Raw genomic sequence first — 24,671 nt, 5'->3', positions numbered from 1 at the left:
TTGAACTCATTCACACATGGCCGTGTCCGGGTCGGCGCCGCGACGGGCCCGCAGTTCATACAAACTAGCATATCCCGGGCACGGCCCTGATGTGTGTGGATAGTCCTTTAGTCTGTCTTTTTTGAAGACGGAGTAAAACGACAAAATTGTTTCCCGCTTGCGAGTAGCTAGTGATTGCAGTCAATAAATATTCTACCGACTTTCGTCTGAATATTGGTCGCGATTACAGAACCGAACTTGATTCGTTCATTTTTTTTAATCATCTTCGACCTTCATGATACATTTAATTGCAAAATTAAATTGTAGATTTAAATTACAGTTTGTTTTTACTGTAACACAAATATTTATTGGTTTATCATTTAAAAGGAAGGGAACTACGAAAATGTTATTATTTCACCAATAATAATGGCAAAACGTCAAATCGTGGTTGGTAAGAAACGTAGGTATTATTATGGCAATATCGACGTTTGCGTTTTCGACCAATCACACCATTCGTTACTCCATTCGTGTCAGTGAGTTCGTCGCTGCCGTTCGACGGACTTTGTGCGACGTAAACGGGTGTGTGCGAAAGTATGAAGTGAAATCGTACAGAAAAGTGTGTGAAATGTTTAGTGATATTTTTTATTGTGTTAAGAATCCAAAATGAGTGCGAACGGTTAGCAAAGTTTCCTACTTTCGGTGCATAAAACACTGTATACTCGCGATACACGTAACATTTCGTTCGAACTGTTTCAAAATGGCTGTGTTTTGAAGGACCCTTTGTCCGCTTTCGTGTGCTTCTTTCAGCATGATAGTGGGGTCATACTGTCAGAAACCTGACTTCGAGAGGTGAGGAAGGTCCTTGATAAGTTAGAGTGGTCTCCGGGTGTAGAAACACTAGTGGAAAAGTACTGGTTCCCGCCGAAGTACGGTGTGTCGGTTGGGTGCTCTCTACGTGTTTCTACAGTGAAACTAAACGCTCACTTGCGACGTGTGAGTTTGTTATAACTTTTTTATTTTCTTGTTACTTGCTGGGTGGTGGCACGTACTTTCGATCGTGTTGCTGTTAATTTTAGCTTGTGGTGTTGATTTCAACCCGCTACCGCGATGTCATGCGTCGTAAACATATGACACTGCTTATTTTTAGAAATAATCCTTTGCAATTCTTATTGGAATCTTATTTTCGATTTGTTTACGTGGATGGTGGAATGAGTTAGTCGAAATATCGTTGTATGTTATTTTTGATAAGGTTGATTGCTTTCTGTGATTCTTAAGTGCCGTAACATACCTTTGCCTGTTTTAATTAATAATTTAACTGATGACAAGTCCGCTAGGTACAAGAAGAGTAATAGAATAAGTATTATGGAATATAACTGTGTTTGTTTTCCATACTCTTGAGTTTAAAATAATCCAAACAACAAAATTATTTTTATTTCTTCAAATATTCGATAGTATAATCGCCAAAGAACAGTGATTCAAAAAGTTAAACAATCCTTATTTACAAAATTTATTCAAACACAAAATTTAAATTTAAATACAATGTTTTTCTTTATAACTCTTTTTCTAGTATTTAATAAAATAATAATAAGCTTTAAATATTAAAAAAAATAAGTAGTTATTGCTGTATAAGTTGGTTCTGTCATTAAAAATAACTTAATTAGGTTATATAAGTAAAGAATGTTATGGGTAGACAACATTGTTAAAGTCGCAGGCCGTGGATAGGTGACACTTGTGTAAGATCCCCCATTGGAAGATATGTACGGCATATACCCAGTAGAGGGAGAAGTCAAGGTGTGAACAATCAAGTAAAAACTGACATTTGCTTCTCTCTCTTACTTATTTTGAAAATATCAATGTATTTGCAGTGAAGTAATCATAGTGTTTCATATTCACGGCTGTTTATTTGATTTTCAAGACCAGAACTAATCAATCCAAGCATTACAAAATAATATTGTTCCACTCATATTTTCAGTATTGTTTTGTATTTATGTAATTCTTTCCTTTTTTAAATTCATATTGAAATTTTAAAAATAATAGCACAATGTTATTGTATTATTATACACTTACTTTTAATAATATATGACAAGAATGTGTAGTGACAGTTCTATCTTTCAAAGACCACTTTTACTTTTATTTACTTAATATACAGGATGCAATATAAGACGTTTATGTTTATAAAACTTTTGCACAAATCTGTCAGTGCTAGGTGTGTGTTACAAACTATAAGGAAGTATTTCCTTTGTGAAGAAAAATTTGCTGTCTACACTACATGTACCAACATGTGTAATTATTTACAATAAATTACCAAACTAAATTAAATTGTTACAAGGATACACTTGTAAATTACATTTGACAAAATGGCTTTTGACACATTGCTTCTATAGTAATAAAGAATACTTAGAATTTACAAATTTATTACATTAATTTGAAACTACAGAAACTAAACGTTAAATCCCATTAATATTTGCATATCTGCTTGCAGGTTGAATGCAATGTATCTAATTTTACTTAAGACCTATGTAATTACTGTATTCTAGCGAATATACATATTTTATTCTATTCTACAGTTAGACTAAAATGTCACGAAGAAAATAGTCTTTAAGTCCCGTTATCAAAAGCTGAACAAAGCTTTGTTGTGGGTCTCTTTGACCTAAAACCTAAATTATCTGATGCATCATTTTCTTGGTTAAGAAATACTTAACCAATTGATTGTCCTTAAAATACATTCTATTTTGCTCATTAAAATTTCAAGGTCTATCTAAATGCTAAGAGATTAACAAAACATATTAACTTAGTATTAAAAATTTAAATACATATATAGACACGATTATATATCATGGTTGTTGCCATGAACTTTATAAACTTTAGTGTGATTATGTTGCTTTAGAAAATGACTGAATATGACCACTTCTCCCAAAGGCCAAAGATTGGAAATCACGGCCGACGCCGATCGTGAAATGTCGCGGACACCGTTATCGAAGTACATTCATGGTTAAAAGTACTTCAACTAGAACAAGAATGAACTACAATAGGATTGCAATTAACAATGGCAACTTTTTTCACATATATTTTTTATGACTGAAATAGAATCTACATCAAATCTATAACATATCTATTTCTTTTATTTAATGTTGTTTGTTCTGTCTATCGTCACAACTAGTGATGAGAAAAACCAATTCTAAACTTATTTGTATTTGTGTGTTTTCAGTTATTTTGTACATAATATAATTTAACCACCTAGTAAAGTATAAATTATATTAGAAAATACTGTTTATGGAAAAGTAAATGTGAGAGATATATTTACATTAAAAAAATATTGAACAATAACTTCGAATAATGAGTAAAAAATCTCTTAATAGCACGCACCCAAAGCCATTAAACAAAAAAAACTTGACACCAATTAATTCATCCAACATAATATCAGTTTTTGTTCATGAAGTACGTCTAACAGACAACAATTTCCTGAGCGGGCCTTTCAAAACTCAATTTAATTTTTTTTTTTTTTCTTCAACAACTGCAAGTTAAAAAATATATGAATATGATGACAAAACATGCATCTACAATGTGAAATATTACTAAGGGCTTGTTGGAAAAATGTTCTGTTGTCAATTTTGTCAAGCCAGCACCATTAACTGTTTTGTTGCCTTTTGTTAACTTCTGTATTAGTTATGCCTCTAATAAAAAAATATTTGTATTATAATACACATAGGTAGTTGACAATCATGGAGGTATGATTGTCAACAAGCATTCATATTTTAAATTACATATTTGGATAATAAATGGAGCCAATAGTATAGGATCAACTTCAAACTTTTACTTGTATAATCAATTGTAATACAGCTAGAACCTGAAATGTATTAAAGCCTTTATAAATGTACCAACGACATTTTACATAAGTACGAAAGAAAAAAAAATAATTTCATATTCTGTTAGTTTCGATTTTATTGCGCGTGAGTTTGTCTAATAATGTATTTTTTGAAAATTGCCTTTTCCTCGATAATCGATTTCATCTAACGTCACGTACGCGCTTCGTATTGTGGTGCTTATACTACAAAAACAAATTTGTCTAGCACATTTGTTAATAAAAAATAAGCTGAGTTGTATTACTGCTTACTACACGCATGTACTGCGACCAAGACGTTGCACAAAAGCCGAAACGCATAACGGCAATGGTATTGTATTTTTTAATGAAGACTGTCGCAACTCTTGTGATACGTGTTGTTGCTGATTTTCTTAAGAATCTTGAGTACCTTAGTACAGTGTTACTCGTGGAAGTTTAATTGTATCTAAACAACGATATTTACTAATTAATGCGAAGCGATTAGTTTTGTAGATCATGCCCTGTCGTAAATATTGGCCGACGGAAAGGGCCGGAGTTAAGCATTTACCAAATTACTTTGGTCCCTGAAATGGGATGTGGGATTTTTGAGCCGGTACCATGAGCACTAATAAATGTTACATCTTCTTGCCAACGCTAGGGTACGTTGAACAATTTGCCGTACAAAATTGTGAAATATTTATCCAAGGTTCCTATAGACATCTATCGATATAGACACAAGTCTAGTAGAGGCACTGGTATAAAAGGTTTCTATATGGCAATATATAAAATAATATTTATGATACTTAGTAATCACCTGATGTCACCACAAAAGGCGTAAAGATAGAGGAGACTAATAAATTCCACAAATATAGACCGCTTGTTATACTCTTTCTAATGCACTGCTTTCTTGTGTGATTTATTTGCTAACACTTTGAAATATGTATATCTGCAACAGAAGGTTTTGTTTCGTTGTTTTTGCTATTCTCTGAGAGATAAGAAATTGTAACTTTTGTTAAAAAATTAACTGCGTTTTCTGTATGTTAGATATACAAGGCAAACTGATCCCATAAAGGCTTTTCTTCCCACAAAATTTTTAACAACTCAGAGGATATTTGGTTCCTGGTTGGAAATGCCGTATAGATTTACGACATAAATTTATGAAGCGAGTGTAAGCGGGCAAGTTGCAAAGGGCCGACCAAGTCGAACTTACCAGTGTCGAATTAAGGACCTCCTAAAGAAAGACCAGGTCTTAACTGGCGAAAGCTTGTGAAAGTATTGATGAGCGTTGAGGTGAACGATGTGTGTCTGGATTGTAGTAAGTAGATGAATATGGTCTCTACTTACATATCGATGGGAAAAGGATGTGATGTATATTATGTCTATATGTAGATAGGTAGTTGTGGTACTTCTAAATAAACTGCAGTTTCATTACAATAAACTCGCCTTTTATTAAATTTAAAAATACAACTTAACAACTTTTGCACGCGTCCTATTCTCATCGCTGTTTTTCTATCTGCCCTCTCTCTCTGCTGCTGTTCTTTTTTCTCACGCTCCGTTCCCTTTCACGCATCACACTTACGTTCCGTACCCACGTACATAATGAATAAATGCTGATACACACATATAAAATACGTTTAAAAGGCATGCGTGATCCCATTATTATTGAAAAACGTCGAAAAATCTTTTGCATTCACGTTAAAAGATCCAACTTGCATACTAATTACGCGCGAGAAAGCGTGTTCAACGTCACGTGCACGTTACACATTCGACTGTCATATCCAATGATATTATACTCACATCAGTCATCACATCTCGTCGCTGTATCACATTCAAACGTAACGTGTGTGTATTTTTAAATAACTATTCAAAGTCATTGTTCACCAAAGTAATGCACAAAAGTAGCACATTTTTTTATGATACCAAATGTCGGGACGAACAACTCGCTTGTTCTTAGCTATTGCAGTGCCACTCATACCTTTAAATCTCAAAGGTCTGCGTGGCACTGCCACTGCGCCCATCACCTTAAGACATAAATTAACAAGTCCCACGTGCCTGTAAAGTCACCAGCTCCCTTACCCTTCTAAACCGGAACGCAGTAATGCTCATATTGCTGCTTGGCGGCCGAAATAGGTAAGGTGGCATTACTTCCCTGGACGAACCGTTTCACAAGGAGCTCTACTCCTACGAAACTTCTGTTGAGAAATCCCAAACAGACCTAAGACTGCAGTACCACAGTCTTATATATTTTATATTATATCTAAATAGTTAGCCTATATGAAAACACTCCCACTTTTGTGCACAGGCCTCTTCTCACAGTAAGAGAGCTTGGGCTGTAGTTCCAAAGTAAATAACTTGATTTCTAATATTTTTATTGAATATCACGACGTTTTTATTATCATGGTACATATATCAAGTTATTGTGAAAGCACTCCATTAGATTGTTATTTAACATTGATACCAAGATAAAACTATCACAAAGAAACATTCCTTCGATCTGACTGGATAGGTATATCTTGTTACTTGACAATTTTAGCATTTTAGACGACCATTTATCGTCGGGGTATTGTAGAAAGGGCGAAAAGGCCATTTCGCAAAGGTTTTCAGGGGACCACGTTTAATAACGACTGTTTTAAAATATTTACGTGCTGTTTTAAAGCGTGAAACACACTGACTGCGGGTGCGAGAGCGCACCAGCGCCCGTCCCGCGCCCGGACGTGGTAAGTTGCCATCGTGGTAAGATATAAATACACGGAAGCACATCCACCGTCCACCCGGCCCGACACGCGCCCGACCCGCACCCGTTAACTTAGTTAGTATACCTGGCACAGAAGCTATGCTTGAAGGAATGTAGGAAGGAAGGAATGCTAGAAGACGTCGGTTCGAATCCGGCCGGATCGAAGGAATTTTTTCTGAGTGTTCGATCTTTGTATTAATAATTATAACAAACTAGTGGAGTAATTTCACATAAAATTGAATATCAATTCAATAAAAATTTAAAATACAGTGAATAGCGATATCTCCGTTCCGTGGATTACTTGGTATAAAGTCTGCCACGGTATGCTAGAAGACGTCGGCTCGAATCCAGCCGGATCGAAGGAATTTTCCTGAGTGTCCGATCTTTATATTATTAATTGTAACAAACTAGTGGAGTAATTTCACGTAAAAAATAATTGAACATCAATTCAATAAAAGTTTAAGGGACGTAAATAATTTAAAATATTCATGAAAAACTAAATCGTGCTCCCCTGAAAAAAAAAACGAAATAAAGCTTTCGCCCTTTCTATACAATACACCGACGATATGGCAACCTCGGTGGCTTAACGATTTGCGCACTGTGGACCCTGGACGAGAAGACCTGGGTTCCATTCCCGGACCAATTTGGAAAATGACTTTATTTAAATTGAGTCTCGAGTTGTTGTGTGACAAATTATTATTTTATTATACATGGCGTTAACCGTTTTATCATTTTATACTCCACTCAGTGTACATAGGTATCAGAATACTGTAACGATGTACCTTTAACCTTTATCTATACTTTGTTACAAAGATTTGTTCATATTGTACTGTGACAATATGTTCAAAGATCGCGATACAATTGGGTGCCAACACTAATACAATGTTGCATACATTGTCATTTGAACTGCTTCTAAAAAAAGAACCAAGTTATATATTGTTAGAATATGGTGTCTGAGACTAAACTCTTAGCAGCCCGTTTTGAAGACATAATTTAAATCACATATCACACTGCTATTACAATAGTGTTGTAACTCAATATATGTGAAATTCAAGATTATACTACAACAATGAAGGAAAAATTTGATTCTCAACATTTGATTCTCATAATCAACGAGGATATCTCGTTAAAAACCAAACACAACGATTTGCAACAAGCACATAAAAATGTCGTAAGGTCCGCTAGGCTGTTCCGTTGCTTTTGATGGATATTCTCGTGAATATTCTTTTTAATTAAATTAAGAGAATTTACGAGAATTAAAAAATTTATAACTAATAATAATAAGTAATAAAAATGAGAGACTTTCTTAGCTTGATTTTGAATGAGACTAATAGATTGGAGTACACTCGAACGTTTAATGAAGTGAATGTAAAATGTAACTTGCTCTGCAACGTAAAATCTCGGTAAATTCTCGCCAACTAGAATATTGTCGAGAATATTCTTGGATATTTTCTCAGGAAATTCTTGTTGATTTGAAACGTTTGTTTTAAATTAGGATTTCCACATAAAACAAAGTACCTAAGTGATCAGTTTTATTGAAATTTACGTTTGTAAAAACAATCTTAATAACTGCCTTTATAATTTAGATAGCTAAGAAATTAAATAATTAAAAAGAACATTATAATTACAATTTCTTTGGGATACATACTTTATTCAGTCTAAAATAAAGTAGTGATGCAAAAGACCTCTCCTCCTTCCGCAACTGCTGAAGTTCCGTACGCTTTTTCACACCTGTTTCCGCTTCTGCTTCCACAACCTTTATAACAGAACTTTAATCTGAAGTTATAAAGTTCGCGGTGGATTTCAGGCGCGCAAGCATATTGCTTGGGAATCAGGCGCGCGTTTCAGCAGTTAAGTGCAATTATGAAACCAAAAACAAGCCCTGGAAACTATTTCGTTGAGATCTTTCCACAAAATATTAATAAATACTATTATTTACACTTCGGATATTGAACTAAAAAAAAATTATTATGTATATTATTTTCAATCATAAAATCTCTAATTATAAATTCTCAATTTTCTCAGAATATTCTCAGTTAAAAAGAATATTCCAGATTTAAGATCTTCCAGAATATTCTCAAACCGCGAATATTCTCTCGCGGAGAAAATTCTCTCGTCCCATCTCTAGTTGCTTAGTTGGCATAGCGTCTGCCACGGGTTGGTGGAAGACGTTGGTTGGAAACCAGCCGGATCAAAGGAATTTTTTCTTAGTGTACGATGTTTGTATTAACAATTGTAACAAACTAGTGAAGTGTAATTTCACAAAAATAATTGAATATCGTGATGCTCAAACAACAATCGAGATGAAAGAAATGCATCATTCACACACGCTTTCATACCACACGTCTCTTTATAAAATCATAAAATGAATCAAAACAATTATGTACACAACTGTAGATATTTTTACACGCTTCTTTCATGACAATCTACAATTTCTTTAATTAGACGAGTGACGTATTATTATTACATAATGGAGGTCAAAATTGAGATATGCATCGTACAATCACGCGTCTTACCACAAGTCTCTTTATTAAGTCTCAAACTGTATCAAAACAATCTTGTACACAACTTTAAATATAAACAACTCTCACGACTATCTAGAATTTCTTAAATTAAATGACGAAAGAATTGTCGAGTTATGAGAGTTTATCTACATAAATTATACTAAATTATATTTTTAATATATGAAAAGGTCAACTAGTTGAGACATAAAAAAATATTCGCTAGAGGGCTTTCATGTAAACATTGGCTCTGTGTAGTTTTGAGTTTAAAAATAGTATAAAAAGCAATTTAAACATCAAAGTGCGAGAATTACAAATAAAATTTAATAAATTTTCAGTGAACTCGTTTATGACAATTTCCAAAGGGTTTTTTAAAAAAATTCGCAATCTTCAAATAGTGGACCAAATTGGAAAAACAGATTACTTAACCAGAACAGTGTTTAATTTTAATATGGTATAATTATTTGACTCTTTTATTTATTTATTTATTTGATTATAGACGAGCAGCTTTCTACATCACACAGTGTTGAAATTCATATCGTTTGTTTTAGTTCACTTTTTTTTAGCGCTAATTCACTCATTCGTAGCCAGTTGTCGAGCTTGTTTTTGAAGGCATTAACAGAGACAGCAGAAGCAACATCTGCCAGTAGTGTATTCCGATTATGCACCACTCTGTTGCTGAAAAATTGTCTACAGCAGGAGTTTTGGAAGGTGCACGAACTAGTTTGAGATGGTGGACACGTGATGGCTTAAAGTTTTCTTTTAAAGATGTTTTGTATTGCTGGTAGATTGTACTGTCTCATCAGAATTTTATAAGTCTCGATGAGGTCACCACGAAGGCGTCTTTCTTCCAGAATAGCGTGGCGTAATACGCGTAGTCTCTCCTCAAAGGATCTGCGTCGAAGAGCCTGTAGCATTTTAGTTGCCTTCTTCTGAACGTTTTCAAGAAGGTTTATGTCTTTTTGGAAATAAGGGCTCGACACTTGATATCCATATTCCAGCAGTGGCCATATATAGGTCTTATAGATTTTGAGGAACACGTCTACTGTCATAGTTTGGAACGATCTGCGTATGACATAGATATAGGAGTTATATTTCCTGGCTATTGTAGTGATATACTCATCCCACTTTAAATTGAATGCGATATTGACTCCAAGATCTTTTAGAATGTTGACTGCGGCTAAGGTATTTCCATGCAAGTTGTATGGGACTTTGGCGTTATTGTTACCAAGATGCAAAATGCTACATTTTGTATACGATCGTATACAATCTTGTATACGATTTAGATCTTTTTGACATTGTTCAGAGTTTTTAAGTGAATTTGCAAAAAACTTTCCATCATCAGCAAAAAAGGCACAATAGGAATCTATGAGCTCAACTACATCTGTTATATGTATTCCAAATAGGTGGGGAGCGAGCACTGGTCCCTGCGGTACCCCGCTCAGTACCCGCTTTAGTTGCGACAGGGAGTTACCGACACGTACCTGGAATGTTCTGTTTTTAAGATAATTGTCTATCCGCTTAAGTAGAGTACACCGAAGTGATCTAGCTTCATTATGAGGCGGATGCGGAACTTTATCAAAAGCGCGTTCAAAGTCCAGGTACACTACATCCACCGGGTTCTTATTGTCAAGTTCTTTGCTCCATGTATTCACACATGTTAACCAGTTTGTAACAGTTGATCTTTTTCGTACAAATTCATGTTGTTTGGTTGATATTATATATTCCCGATTCAAAAACTAATATCTGAAATAATTCTTTCCAAAATTTTGATCACTACACTGGTGAGACTTATGGGATGAAAATTCAAATCTTTACACCACCAAAGATTCACCACGGATTTTACTTTTATTAAAAAATTTAATTAAAAGTAAAATGTATATTTCTCCATACAAAAAATAATAATTGTTGTTTTCTTCTGAAAATATCAACTTTTCAAGAAATTATACAAGAACAAAAGTTAGCTCGGTACTCCACAAGTTATTCCTATGTCCAAGAATTATCAATTTGGGCCAATTGTGCGGCGGGGCCCTGGGATTCGGAAGCTCGTGACTTGTTTAAAGAGTTGGGTCGCCGACTCAGAGACAGGGTCTGCGAGCACCGCTCTGGGTCGTGGTTGGTTCAGCAAGTGCCCATTGCCGTTCAGTGAGACAATTTTGAGCCGGACACGATACGGAGCGGGATTTTTTTAAGGTTAGATTAGTTTTTTAAGTTAAAATCTCTTGCAAATCCCAGTTTTTATTTTATTTTAGTACCTACTGACGAAGCCCAGTGCTGATCTTAGAAATATCAATGTAACATTTGTATTAAGATGGAATAAATGAATTAATGTTCAGACATTGAAGTTTGAGTATCTCTAACACTCATCAAGAAGATGGTGATAAAAAATTATTTATTTATGATACGCTAGTTGTTGGCGAGACGCTTGCCTGGTGGTTTTAGAGAGAGGGCGAACGGCGAAAGTATTAAAAATTCTTCTTGATCTTAGGAACGCGTTTTTAGCGATTTTTATGACAACAACTAAATATTAAAAACAACAGGTCAAAAAGAATACAAATGTAAAAGGAATAAAATCAATCAAAAAGTGTGTGCACACACTACTTATAATTTTAACACCAAATTAAATAGTGAAGTTATGAGTGTTTATACTGTGCAGTATGACGGTATGGTTTCTTGCTCGTTCTTTTCAGGGAGGTCACCGTAGTGAACGAGCAGTAGCTTAAAAAATTACGTTTTCAAGTGTAAAAATTTTATCTATGGAATAAATGATTATTTGATTTTTGACTTGACGGACAAAAATTGAGATATACATCATACGCTCACGCATACTTACCAAACATCTCTTTTTATTATAGAATTAATCAAAACTGTCATGTAACTATGGATATCAAGTTGACATTACCATCGGGTTGAGCGGCTCGCCCACCTGTCTTCAAGCCAACCGACACGGTCACAAACGTGACGCTATGATGGATACAACGTGACTTTGGAAATAAGCATTTTGACGTACATTTTTTTGTCGGAGTATAATAATAATAACTTTATTGCAAAACACATAAAAACAGGTACAAAGTTATGCCTAACTCTCAAACTTGACTCCCTTATGGTATGAGTTGGTAGGTCTCATGTCCAATCACATTTGTTGTGAATTATTGTTCTTAAATAACCCAACGTTTTGGACCCTTTACAGGATCCATGGTCACGACTGAGATGGTAAAGTCATCAACCAACTAATAATATGCAAACCTCTTTGTTTCTCATTGTGTAGATTCTGCCACGAGGCGGATGAAACTCTGTGTATCTCCTCATCCAATGTTGTCCCCTGGTACGAAGTTCCATACTGGTAAGCCAGAGGACTTAAAAACTGTTGGAGCCAGAAAAGGTCATTAATGCTGTTGACGTTGACTTTAACTGTATTTAGTGGTGATGAGTTAATTACAATAGATCAGTGAATGGGCGCACTGATGAGTGGCCGCGTAGGCCCTTCTGTTGTACCTAATAATATTTCTCATTATTAGGTACAACAGTTATTATTTTTAACCGACTTGAAAAAGGATAAGGTTCACAATTCGACTGTATTTTTTTTAGCATGTGTGTTACACGATCACTTTTGTGAACCGATTTCGATGATTCTTTTATTGTTGAAAAGAGGGTACCCCAGTGTTGGTTCCATTTAAATTTGAAGAAAATGTTCCACCTCTAAGGGTGGCAAACTAAGGGATGAATCCGGTTTTGCGCACTTTCAGGTAACCGATTTCAATAAAACTTGGCAAATAGATGTAATTCCACGAAATTTTGAGGCCGTTTTTTTTAAATAATAAAGTTATAAATACCTTATTTTTAAAAACAAAAATTTACGCGATTTAAATCCGGAAAAATAGTTTCATTTCCTATACCTTATTTTTATTTACCTTATACGTATTGTAATGTTGGTTTATTTGATAAAAGTAATATACGCGGTTTAGATCCGAAATATTCGTTTCACTATTACAAAGAATTTATAAAGCATACATGGTAAGACACAAAAAGTAGATGGTTTACAATTTAACTTAAGTATATAGACATTGATTTTCAAAAACTTATTTACGGTATCTACGGCCGCGCTTAGTCTGGTGCACTTAGTAATTTTCACATTAAACTAACCTTTGACGCAGTGTTCATAAACGATCGACGAGATTTCTGTTGACAAAACAATTAGAAACTCAAAATCGGACCATAATGGGGACATAGAAGCTGCCACCTTACCTATTTCTGCCGCCAAGCGGTAATCTAAGCATTACCGTGTTCCGGTTTTAAAGGGTAACCGGTAAAATCACAGACTCATTAGTTTAACATGTGTTTCAGGGTGACGGGCACAGTGGCAGTGCCCCTAAAATCTGCAATTTAAGTGGCATTGTGTGTTTAAGTGGCATTGCAACTGCTATGTACAGGCGTATCGCTTACCACCAGGCGTACGGCTTGTTCCCGACTTAGTACTGTAAGAAAAGCAAAAAGTCGTCTGCAATTCACATTTTCACGTAATATGAGTTTCTACAGCTGTGTGGTCATAGAAGTTTTCGTTGGTCATCTACACGGTGTTCAACTTTAGAAAGCATCTATAATACCCCGTTTCGATTCTCGTATTGTTCTCGATCCACAATAGTATTATAGGATAGCACTCGCACCGTTTTCACTTCCGCAATGCGCGGATTTCGTACGAGTATCATTTAAAAACCATCCACATCCGTTTCGAAAAATGTTATGTGAATTTCAAACTATTCTTCTAATACTCTATTGTTTTTCTTACAATAGGATGATTATTATTGGTCTGCTCTATTTCTCTTGACAAAAGCTGTGCTCGGTAGTGTGTCAGCCAAAGTTGTGCAATCAATGGGCGCACACTGACTGTGCACGAATACATGAACTATTTCTAGTTACTTTTAACCCTCAATAACATGGAATCTATTTCACGTACACGTTTGTAATAGCAATAACGCACGCACTCATAGTCACGCACTAGAGAAACCCTGTATAGCTGGTACCATGGACACATACATAGACATCCTTCAAAATACACCCAAACTCACGAGTAAATGTAGGCGGAATGTTAAAGTAAATTTGGTTTATCTTATGATGCCGTTCCCAATTGACTGGAATTCTAAATTTTCTATAAAAATGTGAAATAGTTATCGGAATATTCAAGTTTGAATATCTCGAAAAAGACAATGTACAGTATAGCATTGTGAAGTACAAAATTTTGTAAACTAGCAAATTTTTTTCTGTTTATGTTTTTTTAAATAATTCAAACGTTAATTAAGCGTAGAAAAATTGTTCTGACAGTAAATTTAAAAATCTTTTATTTCTCTAGGTAAGTTTCAGAAACTTAAATTCAAGTTAGCACTCACCAATCTTTTTATCGACGAAGCCTATAAATTGATTTATTTGTTCTTTATTCTGAACTTGACAGTTTTTTTACATACATACTTTTGTTTACATTTTTGCTATATATAAATACAAATGTTTGAATGTTTCTCTCTCTCATTAGAAGAAAACTACGGAGCGTTTATGGATTGATACAGGAATGTTTAGACATTTAGTTAGTTAATCAATGAAATTGCAAAAGTAGCACGAATTTAAATTAAATATAAATTAGGTCTGTATAGTGAACCTGATCAAGTCTGCTAATCTTGTTGCAATCACTGGTCATTGTAATTTCATTGATTATATTGCAATTATGATAATATTTTAATGCAACTGCCTCCGTGGCCGAACGGTTGCCATGCTCTGCTGCTACGCAGATGTCCCGGGTTCGATTCCCGAGCCGGAAGAACTATTTGTATGACTTACCTACATTTATTTCTCTCGTGTGTTTAGGTGTAATTTGTGGTTGTCTATATGTGTAACCATGGCACCCGCGATACAGGGTCACCCATAGTGAGGGGCTATGAATGTGTGCGTTATTTTATTTATTTGTTATTCGAATTCTAAAATCTAGTTGCAGCAATGGAATGTCAAAAGAATGACAGAGATGACATTCATTCATTCAATCACTAATGATCGATGTCGCCTCAAAAATACCATACCTGTTAAATATCTAGTAGACAACTCCATCGCCTCGCTATTGAAAAGCAGAATACTAAAAAATGTCTTTTGAGTAGTATCTCGATAGCTACCCATTGACAAGCCTCTATTCTTATGTTCAATATTTAATGTGTAATGTTTTTCTATGTGCAATGTTCTGAATAAATAAATAAATAGTACAGTGAAATGCCTTCCTTTGGAGATCAGATGATTGCTGTACTTGTCTGAAACTGTAACTTCCTGAAATCGGTTAATTCCATCCGTCCAGCCAGAGAACACAGCAGTTTCATTCTCCACGAAGCTAAATTAAATTTGTGTTATACAAACTTGCATGTCACCGTGTGTATAATTTACTGGAACTTCGTGCGTCACGTTTTTTTATTTTTGCCTGTGATTCACCGTAAAAAATATCCAAAAATAATTGTTGTTGAATTTAACATAAAAAGTGTTTGGCAATTATCGTTATAAAATATTAAATACGACCTACTTTCGTAATTTAGAAACATCGCATTCTCAATAATAAATCGTGAAGGTGGTGAAATTACAGGCACATGGGACTTGTCAACTTAAGACTCAGGGCGACAGGCGCAGTGGCAGTGCCCCTAAGATCTTTGCAATTTAAAGCTCTGAGTTTCACTGCAACTGTTATGAATATGCGTGTCACTTACCACCAGGCGCATGACTTGATTTTTCCTCTCACTTAGTGTCATAAAAAGAACAATTTTTTTTAAAAAAATATAAAACTGTACTAATGTTCAATTTATTTTATTTACTTATGTTCACAATGAAGAAGCATTGTGGTGAAGCCTATTTATTACTTTAGAGAAAATTCTTTTAAATTTTCGAAAGTTTGTCAAGTACCCAAAGAAGCTCCTTGTAGGAAATCTGTGCCTAAAATAATAATGTCTTTATTTAAATACATTAGCCTTGTAAATAGTATAAAGTAAAACAAGATTTATGAGAGTGGATAAAATATATCAAAGAGATAAAAGAAAGGCGCAATAAGTTTAAGAGCGCATTTAAAGTAGATGTTAGTAGAAGCGTTACAGTCACGCGATTGTCGCGCATCTGAAGCACGACCAAATTTTTAGTGACGTTTCATATTTGAAATCTGTTACGTGATTGTTTCTGACCTGGTGGAAGAAGAATAAAAAATATATTTGAACGTCTTTTACAACCTTTATTTTGTCAAAATATTCTAAATTAATACCAGTTTTGGCAATATGATGATATTTTTATTTAGTTTTATGTGAGAATTAAATTTAAATCGTGTTAATAGAGTCTTTAACATTTTGGAAAACCACATTCAACGACAAAAAACTATTTTCGAAAATACTTAAATATTTCTGCCGAAAAGAGACTTAATTACGCTGACGTTAGAAAAGTCTAATTTCACATTGTCGATAGAATCTCCGATTTGAAGTTTATCGTCATACCTAGCTGTGACTAAGTAATTTTCAGATTAGTTCGAGTATAGGTAGAGAGAGGTCGAATACTAAAAAAGTTGCCACCTAAATTAGGTAGAGTAACTTACCAGAAAATTACTGCCGCCGTTTTTTGAAAGGGCGCAAGTGACATTTAAAAAAAAAATGGTTATATATGCTGCCGCGATCAGTAAAACCAGGACGATCTGTCATTATTTTTATTTTACCCTAAGTAGATAAGATATGAAGTTATCGCTAGAGAAAAGTAGATGTTTTTAAAATCTTATTTCTTTAAACATTTTCTCGCTTTTGAGTTTTTGTCACAAGCGCCCTTTCAACTAACAGCGGCAGATATCCGACTACAACCGAAGCGCGAATGACGCACCACTGTATCGCATCAAGCATCATGTATGATTTAGTCGCGCTTCTACGAGCGTCCAATTTGAACTCGCCTTAAGAGACTGACTCCTAAACGAGACAAGCTTTTGAAGTCTTAGGAGGCAACGTAAAAAAACAAAATTGACAATAATGTACAATAATACACTTATTTTTATAAGTGAAACCTTTCAAGGAGTACGCCATTGATTTTATTTTAATAAGCGGGCTTACTGACGCATCGATACTTACCTACGGGTGTCAAGTTTCATTGTAAGTCTAGATTGTTTTGAAAAGCTCATGTTTCTAAGGCCTTGTCTTGTCAAATACTTGTTAGGTGTTTTGCTATTGTTTTGTTCGTAAACAAGTCTTCCTCCTTTGTTCGTATTTAATAGGATACTTTTTGACGTGTTCTTTAGCGTTAAGGAAACCAAACAATCAAGTAAGCAATGGAGAAGTCGCGTATCAGATTTACTTTTTTTTTATAATACTACGTAACGAGACGAACAAGTCGTGCGCCTGGTGTTAACCGACACGCCTATCCATAACAGTTGCAATGTCACTCAGAGCTTTAAATCGCAAAGTCTTAGTCACCCTGAGACATAAGTTGCGAAGTCCCTTGTGCCTGTAATTCCACCAACACCTAACCCTTCCAAACTGGAACGCAGTAGTGTTCAAATTATTGCTTGGCGGCAGAAACAGATAAGGTGCCAGTACTTCCTTAGACGAACTCTTTGATAAGGAGCTCTACTGCTGCTAATTAACCCACATCTGGGCACTGTTCTCCTGTAAGCAGAAACTTCGCACGTATTCCAAGGGTTATGAACCTTCTTCGACATGCAGGTTATCTAATGATGTCCTGTGATCCTTCACTGTTAGCGAGATATGTTGCTAATAAACATTCGACTCATAAATGTACTTAGAAATTGAAATCATATGTACATGTCATAACAGGGATTCCAACTTTCAACCTCTCATTTGAGAAGCAACAGCTCTCCTACTAAGCTACCTAAACCTGACAATAAAAAATAGGAAATATAAATTAGTAATAAAACAATCATGTGACATATATGAATAGCCCTCGCTGACATTCTGCCTTAGCCCCGTAATAGTAAAGAACGTAAATAAAACCGTCAATTAAAAATCTATATTATTCATGAACTGCACATATAGTACAAATGAAAAGACACCTGCATCTCCAATGCGTGATCATTTATTTGATATTTTGTTTATAACATTGAAGACCACCGATACCACTCTCTAGCGACAACGACAGGCAGTTTTTTTTAGTAGCAGTAGAGCTCCAAGTGAAGGCGTTCCTCTAAGGAAGCACCTATTTCTGCCGTTACGCAGTAACGTGAGCGTTACTACTGCATTTCGGTTTTGAAGACTAAGGGTGCTGGTGAAATCACAAGCACACGGGACTTGTCAACTTGTGTATCAGCTCAACTGTCTTAGCTGCCGTCCACTAACTAAAACGCTAAGTGACAAATGGTCAAATATCCGTTTTAAATAGCGAAAAATAAAGCACAACATTCTCTTTTAAAAACAGTTAAAATTAGTTAACGTGTTCGACCTAACGGAAATATCATTAAACAATTTCAATATTCTAAAACTGAGTTATGGTTTTTTATGAAATCTGAAAAAAAAAATCTCAGCCGCGTTTTGGTTAGACAAGCGTGTCGCTGGCTTGTTCGTCCCGTCTCTTGATATCATAATAAAAGGCTGATGTTGTCCTGTCATACTTTTGAACAAGAATCACTTTCTGAGTAGCAGACAACAGTGCACCACGCTGGCCTGCGGGCTTGTTATCAACAATCGCAACAAGTTGACACTTCATATACATAAATATCCGTTGTAATAAAAGCAGTTGATTCGCAAACTGCTCTTATCGCACCGTGTAACACTAAACACTCGTTGCTCAAACTTGCACACCACTTGCATATTGCAAATATGAACGCCATGTCGGAATAAAATTATGACGACATTTTAGCGCTTTATAACTTTCTATTTTGGTCTTACAACATTTATGTCTTTCTTTTTTTAATGCCTAACATGACATGCGTTTGTACGTAGTTTGCATGCACGACTGACTACTGTGGTTCAGTGAATAGCACTACGGGTGTTTAGTGAACAGATCCTGGATTTAATTCCTGTTAGGGTCTAATCTTTATTTCATAGGTAAGCATTATTACACTTGAAATCGTCACATTGGTTAAACTCAACCGCTCATTCGTAAGGCAGATTCCCCTGAGAAGAATGAGCTAGAAACTAGGGGTTACTCTTTTGGTGTCTCAGGTTTCTCTATTACTCAGTTCAGAGAGTTCGAGATCAGACAATCAGACTCCCACCTGACTTGAAAGAAAGTGACGATGAGATCGACGATGGAGCGTGCACATCTGTGTATTGCCTATTCACTCACCTTGAAAAGGCGTAAGTTATAGCGTTCAAGGAACATTATCTGAGACTTTATTATGATTGTAACCATTCGTAGTATTACTAATAATTTCATATAGCTGAAGCCGATTAAGATATCGTTTAGTTTTAGAATAAAAAAACACGTTACAAAAATCTTTAACCAAAATTGAACAACTTCGTAAACCTGAGTTGGCTTTAACATCACGTTTTCTAACGTAGCTTGGTATAAATTATAACCTGTACCTTCCGTGGCTGGCCTTTTACTGGCAGAATTCACGGAACGGAGACATGGTTCACGGTAATGGCGGCTCTTAAGCAAATGAAAACTCGATTTTATGACGCTTTCTGTGAAATTACGTAGCCGTAGAGGAAGAAAATTTTTAAATTAGGCGACTTTTGCGTTGTAGATTTTTTCGTTTTCTTTGTTAAGGATCGACAGGTTTTATTTCAAAAGGAATTGATGAGATTTCTGTAGGTCAACTTTCTTTGTTTGGCAAAGTATATATAAAATTCGCATGTCTGTGCGCTAATTGGCGACGCTATAATGGCACATTACACTGTGTATAATGTCTTCAAATTCTAATACCATAAATAAATAAACATTAAGCGACATTACATACGTTACTTTGATCCCAAAGTAAGTAGCTAAAGCACTTGTGTTATGGAAATCGGAAACAACGACGGTACCACAAACAACCAGACGTAAAAGACGACAGAAAAGTTAGTTTTCTACACTGACCCGGCCGGGGATCCAATCCGGGACCTCGAGAGATGGCGACAACATGAAAACCGTGTGCAAGCCACTTGACCACCGAGGCCGTCTAGACCATAAATAATGTCTATTTTTGATTTACATTACAAATACACTGATACCGAAAACTTTACAAATATTTTTGTATACATATGCCCTAGACATTGACTTGAAAATATTTACGACTACTATCCAGCGATCTCCGATGCCAAGTCCAGGAGGTTTTTCACACTTATCAGCCCACACCCATAACTCAACACCTAACACACACTCTCACACACATACGCACACACACAGACACACACGCAAACACACACACACACACACACACACACACACACACACACATACTCATACACACTCATTCTTCAAGTTAAATATTAGCATTTTATTGTTTTCCCATCAGTTAATTTTTGTTTTGCTCCCTTCAAATGTTTTGCTGTATTATATATAGGTATTAGGAACCCATCCAATTGAGCCTTTGTCTCTTGAGATAGAGGTTTTACCTAGTTCAAGAGTCAGTGTCGTCATTTGCTACTTCCTGTTCCACTTTCTGTAAGTAATTGTATTTCTGAAATCGATGTATAACATGTGATTGTAATTTTTGTAAAAATTTTGTGGAAAAAAAATATTATTATTATTTCAATGATACAGAGTACATTGTTTCATCGAGTTGTTAGGTTTTCGCGATTGTTACACGTGTAGAAAATGAAACTATTTTTTCGGACGTAAATCGCGTATATTTGTTTTTTCAAATATTCCAACGTTTCGGAATATTATTATATTCTCGTTCTCCGTCCAACACCCGTCCGGAACAATTACTGTCAAATAAATAATACTCGATCGAATTAAATGATGCATGATGCGAATGAAGCTTCACACTTGACATTGTTTTTTGTTTTGGTGGTGTATTACTTATTTGACAGTAATTGTTTCGGAAAGATGTCGGACGCAGAACGGGAATCAGACCCCAGGTCCCATGGTCACGGCTTGATGACTTTGTTTTATTTTTAGGTTTAGTAAATATCTTGATGTCATATTATGAGACCGCGCAACAAATTGAGTGATTCTTTTAGAAATTTATAAATTGTTAGCTCGACACAATATGGCAATAAGAGTCTATAACAAAATACCTCTTAGAATAAGAAATATTGAAAATAATTACGTATTCGCAAATGTTCTGAAAGGTTACTTGCTCTCGAACTGTTTCTATGACTTAGAGGAGTATTTCGATAGTAAAAGTACATGATATTATGTGTATAGTATAGTAAGTTCATTGCAGTGCCGTACAGGGTTTATGTTGGAATATAATAATAGCTTTAAGACCTTTTCTACCACATAAAGCAATAAATGATATGATTATATGATTATGTAAGCAAATTGCACTTGAAAACGTTGAATTAATTAAACACTGCTATTGTAAGGATTCCTCAGAGAAGAATCAGTACAGTTGCTCTTTGTAAATAGCTATTTGTTCACGTTTATCATTTACGATATTTTAAAATATCCATAGTCGGAAGCAGCCCGGGGGTCTAACATAACCTTTCCAAAAACAATGTTATTTCAATGTAAGCATACAGTAAGCTTAATATAATATTTCTCATATTCGTACCATGACAAATCTGTCAACCAAGTAATGTATTATGCCAAAAGTGATTGAAAGAACGAATGATTTCCCAATATTGTCTATTTTTTTACTAAAAAATGGAAAGAAATAACTAATAACGAAATAATTTTTGATGTTCCGAATCGTCTTATAGTAGAATAATGTTCAAGTACTTAATGTTATTTACATTCAGAGAATATTAACTGTTAAAAAAAGAAAAGTATTTAATAGTAAAATCTATTAAAATTACGTTGTTTTCAATTATTTTTCCGCATTTCCATGAAGAAAAATAAATGAAACAAGCTGAGTCTTATAGTTACGTTGTGAATTCAGAATTATAGTCTAGTGTCAACTTTTAGTGTCGCCAAGGAGCATTATAGATGTCGCTGTTATAATTTTACGAAATAAACATCGCGTATTTTTATTTAACGAGAAATTATTTCCAATGTAGGTACTATTAAATAAAAAAATAAACAAAATATTGAAGAGATTTATGTAAATAAATAAGTCCAACATAACTTTTAATCATTACAAATCAATACTTAGACAATAAATTCGAAAATAATATTGTTTCCACTGCGTCCGAGTAACAATTTTAAGATTGCTAAATTTGATATAAGAACAATATTACTTTAAGCGCGTCATGGTACGAAAAGTTAATGCAAGGTTAAAGTAATATTGTTTTAAGAGGTTGTGGTAGGCCTCCTGAAAGATATTGAAACGAGAGAAACGATCAATCCATTGTTGGTGTTCTAAAGTTCTGGTATTTACGATATCCTGTTTGTTTCCGCAGGGAATGCATGTCATGTACCCTGAGCCGCCGGTGCAATATCGCAGCAGTCAGCCCCAGAGCACGCACCCCGATTGCCAGCCGGCCGAGTCGCCGGCGCGCCAGCCAGCCAAAAAGCGTCGCGTGGTGAGCCCCAACGCGCATCCACACACACCGCTGTTTTCGCAAGACAACACCTACAAGGTAGGATTATCCCCTCATTTAAATGTTAATGCCTCCGTCGCTTTCGATTACACCGATGAACGAATCTAATTTTGTAAACGAGTATCACACAATTAGATTGCAAATTTCCTTAACCAGATGCTTTTGGATGTAATGATATTAATCTACCAAATAACCACGTCAAATGTTTTGGTCTTAATTACTTACTTCGCTGGCTCAACGACTCGAAGTGGATCCTTCGATCTTTCTTTCAAATCCAGCTTCTTCGGCTGCCATCAGATTGACTGCATGTTTGCAGTTAATGCGTGAAGTCGTAATCAACTTCATGCCGCCGAGATCACAACTGCATGAAGTTGATAACGACTTCACGCAGTAGCTGCATGAAGCCGGTTTCCACTGCATGCAGATAATGCGTGAAGTGGTTATCAACTTCATGTAGTCGAGGTCACGGCTGCCAATGCAAACATGCAGGCAATCTGTTAGCAGCCTTCTGGTTTTTGGCTGCTTCATCCTTCCAACGATATCTTGGACGGCCCACTGGACGATAACTCGTACATTACCCCAAATATGCTCTTTCAAATTCCCTATACTATGAATAACGTGTAACGTAGTTAACTCCTGGGCACTATCCAAAAACTAAGAGAACGCAACCAATTCAGCAATTGGTTTTCCAGAATTAGTTCTACAGGATATAAGATACCAGGATTTTATCGTCTAACCAGCACGGTGGGCGCGGAGAATTCTCTGCGTCACTGAGATCGTGAATTGATATGCGAATACTATCTTTTATCAGATATCCTAGCTTAAAGGTTTTGAGATTGGTGACCGTTAGGTGTCGGTTTTCAACCAAAACATTCCTACTAGGCTTGCTAAGACTTTTTTCTTTAATAATTCCAATGAATATTTTGACGATGTACATCCCTAACGTTCACGTGGGTCAAGTGATGCAGATTTTCTACTCAGAAACGTCTTTCCAGTTATGCTTTCTATGCATGTGGAGTAGAAGTTGATGATATTTTCCTCGAGAAATTGTGGCTAAAGCGCTCGATTCTTTCTTTCTTGGTAGGAAGGTGAGAAGCAAAACATCAACAATACCAGCGAAAGCAAATTAAATTTTTCTGCGGTTGAATACTGTGCAATTTGATTTCAACTTGGTTAGTTTCCATTTTTGATGCTGTAACTTATTGCTAAGGATTCTTTGTCTAATTTCTTTTCCGTCTGTGAATGTAAGTTTGGAATCAAGTGACGTGAAGCTCAACCTCTGTTGTAATCCCTATCAAATTGCGATTTCGTTTAGTTATCGTTGACGTCACAAGTTTTGTTTCAATTTCTCGAAATTGCTGTTGCTGTTGAGTTGAACATCTTTAACTGACATTGAATTATCCTAACTATACATATTTATTTATCATAACCGATGACTGTCGTATCTTATCAATTTTTAAAGACGACACTCCCATTTATAATAGCGTATCGTGCTGTATAGATACGAGACTCCCAGATAACAACTTGTCTTGGCTTCACTTGTCTAACTACGTTAGGGCTATTTCAGCCTGATATAACATGACATTCTAGCCTCTGATGAATATTTATACACGTCGACACTGTCGCCTCCCATAAGGAGTGGTCTGATGGCTAACGAACCGTATATTTCCACTCAAATTACTACTTAAAGGCGTACGTACTAACCAAATATTCAAATATAACTACGCATTAAATTCAAAACTCGATTTCCAAAGTTGTCGCCGAAGGGACTATTGGCGAAATCTCATTAGCATTTTCACAACAAGAAGCTGAATGCGTCATACCATAAAGTAACTGTGTTTTCGAGTTTCATTTGATTAACGAAAGTTTTCGTTGATTTCCCAAGAGCCCAAAATATCGAACAAGCCGGGTTCAGTCAAACAAACAGCAGTGTTGACGTTAAAAATGAATGTTTGTCTGGAAATGTTATTGGGAGTACGTTGGCGATATCGACTCGACCTTCGTTATCGAGAGGGCTTCGAGCAAGCCGATAGAGTTACTTATTGTAAAACCAATTTTGACGAACGAAT

General features: G+C 35.4%; 2 protein-coding genes across 2 annotated transcripts in view; one reads left to right on the top strand and one right to left on the bottom strand.

Moving 5' to 3' along the window:
• LOC113228825 overlaps window positions 1-16,923 on the bottom strand; it is a 33,731-nt gene extending 16,808 nt beyond the window's left edge. Inside the window, exons 1-2 of the mRNA XM_026462229.1 lie at window positions 16,862-16,923; window positions 703-779 (exon numbers count right to left, since the gene is read on the bottom strand). Coding sequence (XP_026318014.1) covers window positions 703-779; window positions 16,862-16,923 — 139 coding nt within the window. The remainder of the gene's footprint in view (window positions 1-702; window positions 780-16,861) is intronic.
• Window positions 524-24,671, top strand: part of LOC113228835 (homeodomain-interacting protein kinase 2) — a 213,946-nt gene continuing 189,798 nt past the window's right edge. The window contains exons 1-2 of the mRNA XM_026462242.1: window positions 524-972; window positions 22,462-22,641. Of these exons, the coding sequence (XP_026318027.1) occupies window positions 22,465-22,641 (177 nt within the window). The 5' untranslated portion in view covers window positions 524-972; window positions 22,462-22,464. The remainder of the gene's footprint in view (window positions 973-22,461; window positions 22,642-24,671) is intronic.

The sequence above is a fragment of the Hyposmocoma kahamanoa genome, unplaced genomic scaffold (assembly GCF_003589595.1).
Source record: "Hyposmocoma kahamanoa isolate Upper Pololo Valley unplaced genomic scaffold, ASM358959v1 244, whole genome shotgun sequence".
In the NCBI taxonomy this organism is placed as follows: Eukaryota; Metazoa; Arthropoda; class Insecta; order Lepidoptera; family Cosmopterigidae; genus Hyposmocoma; species Hyposmocoma kahamanoa.
Note: the sequence above shows the minus strand (reverse complement) of the source record. Positions and strands in the feature narration are given on the sequence as shown.